The sequence below is a fragment of the Lactuca virosa genome, chromosome 6, assembly GCF_052849685.1.
Source record: "Lactuca virosa cultivar CGN04683 chromosome 6, Lactuca_virosa_CGN04683_v6, whole genome shotgun sequence".
Lineage (NCBI taxonomy): Eukaryota > Viridiplantae > Streptophyta > Magnoliopsida > Asterales > Asteraceae > Lactuca > Lactuca virosa.
The window spans coordinates 70,978,437-70,981,039 of record NC_136431.1 but is presented as its reverse complement, the minus strand read 5'-3'; the positions used below and the strand labels follow the sequence as shown (position 1 = coordinate 70,981,039).

The following is a 2,603-nucleotide window of genomic DNA, read 5'->3' as shown; positions in this document are numbered from 1 at the left end:
CACTTCCCCTTGTTGTCAATATAAAAGTGAAGACCAGCACGAGAGGTTACACGAGACACTGTCACGTAAAGCTGACCATGTGAAAAAACAGGTTTCACCAAGAAAGCACATACATGATTAAACGTTTGCCCTTAACTTTTGTTGATTGTCATAGCGAAGCAAACTTTGACAGGAAATTGTCTTCTTTTAAATCTAAAAGGTCATGTTGTGTCCGATGCAGTCATATCAATCCTCCCAATTAATACTTTCTCTCCAATATGAGTACCGGTAATAATCATCGCCTCCAAAACCCTCCGACTAATTTGTGTGATGACCAACCGAGTCCCATTGCACAAAACTCTTTGCAAATTTAAGTTACGTAACAAAATGATCGGTACACCAACCTTTAAGTTTAACTCATGGTTTGGAATTCCTGAGAACCACAACGTGTTAAGAAATTCTGAAGAATACATAATTTCCAATTCGGAAAAATTATCAGTACTTCGACAAATCTCATTAGCACTTAACATCTCATGCATGTCACCAGACATCTTAGAAAGCACATGTAAATTGATCATGTCAACATCATCGTTTGTCGGGCAAAGGATGCATCGTTCCTTTATGTAAGACATGTCGTTAAGTCTACTCAAAATATCTGGGAATACAATGGATGTAACAGCATCAATAGGATTATCAGCAACAGGAATAAGAAGATCATCAGGTATAGTGATCCATGTACCATCGTCTTCACCTTCCACTGTACACATAGGAAGCCGACCAACACCCATTTCAAGAATCCATTTACTAAATTCACGCATTTTTATAAGTTCATCGCCAGTAATGTTTTGATCAGACAAACGCATGTTCGTTGTCAAAACAAAAAAACGACATGAATTCCATAGACCTTCTGATTTGTTTATACAAGAGGACACAACATCAGAACGGGATCCATGTTGAATAACAGGCAAAATTTGACGAAAATCACCCCCAAGAACTACCACTTTCCCTCCGAACACTTTGTTTTCAGATCCAGCAACATAATAACGACATACATCACGAAATGCACGATCAACAGCTTCAAATGAATAACGATGATGTAGTGGAGCTTCGTCGCAAATAATCAGATCAGCAATATTAATCAACTCTGCGAGATCTGAGCCAACATCGATACCACAAGTTGAGTCTTTATCAATATCAATAGGAATATTAAACCTGGAATGCGCTGTACGACCACCAGGTAATAACAAAGATGCAATGCCAGATGACGCGACTGATAAAACAATCTTTCCATGCGATCGAATATAAGCAGTAATTGTTCTCCACAAATATGTTTTGCCTGTCCCTCCAGAACCAGAGACAAAATAAAAGCCACCTGTCTTTTCATTGACAGCATTAATTATAATAGTATAAACTTCTTTCTGTTGTACATTTAAACCACTATAAAGCTCATTGAAAATCCTTATTTCTTCTTCGACGTTGTATGTCCGCTCAGCAGCAATTAACCTATTCGAACCTATACTTAACAAACTATGGTTTAACTGAGGTAGACTGGGGAAATCAACCAACGAACGACAATTCCCATATAAAATATTATCGATATAAAGCAGAGTGTAGTTTACCAACTCATCATGCGATAACATTAGATCTTCATTATCAAGCAATCTACGTTGATTATAAGCAACATCTTCTGATAAAAACGGGAAAGAATCCCAAAAAAACTTTTCTTGATTAGCAACATCACAAAATAACAAAATAGTTACAAATAGTTCCCGAAGTTGCTTTCCTGACTGCCATTGGTAAGCCTCTCGGATTGACTCAACCCATTCACCATCATCTCCTAGTAACCTCAACGCTTTGCAAGCAAACATATAGGTCGGATGCTCAACACCATCAACAGTGCGAATATCTTTAAAACTGCAGGGTCTACGTACAACATTTAGTAGCATACGAAGATAATACCTTTCTCCTTCATTTGGATTTACAAAATATAACCGACCAATAACCAAACCATTTTTACATGGCCTCCATTCCTTAACATCCCCTTTTTCATGCCATGTAAACTTCATCGGGAAGTCTAAATAAGTTAACAATCAGGCTTCTTCATATAATTGATTTGCTCTCATCCATTCAGTAAACTTAGACACCGCATATACCCTCCTATCCAGAACTTCTGCAATATCATCATCTTCTCTAAAGTAAACTCTTTGACAATCCTCTTCATGAAATGGTAGTCTTTCTACTGCAACCGAGCGATATTGCATCTCAAATCCCAACAATTTCCAACATGCTTCTGATACAGAAATGTAACGACAATTAATATATTCTTCGATCTCATTCTCGTTGTGCAACATCGATATAAAAGATCGTGTTCTGTCTGGACCTTCCAAAACAGCAGTGGCACGATCATGGCCTTTATTAATGTAACTAAAAAGATACTTAATCAGACTTCCTTGGTTGCAATACTCAACATTTATATGACAACCATATTTGACAAGCAAATCGACATTATGAGGAACAACGTATCGGTTATCAAGCATGATATCCTCATTACCAACTTTAACTTTCGAACCATCGTTAGACCTCTTATAACAGGGCCAACCATCACGCCTAATGAAAGTTTCATC

At 37.5% G+C, this 2,603-nt stretch overlaps 1 protein-coding gene across 1 annotated transcript; it reads right to left on the bottom strand.

The window, feature by feature from the left end:
* Positions 1-200: 200 nt before the first annotated feature.
* LOC145121620 (uncharacterized) lies at positions 201-2,045 on the bottom strand. The gene has a single exon (XM_079057339.1). The coding sequence runs from the start codon at positions 2,043-2,045 to the stop codon at positions 201-203; it is 1,845 nt and encodes a 614-aa protein (XP_078913465.1).
* Positions 2,046-2,603: the final 558 nt, after the last annotated feature.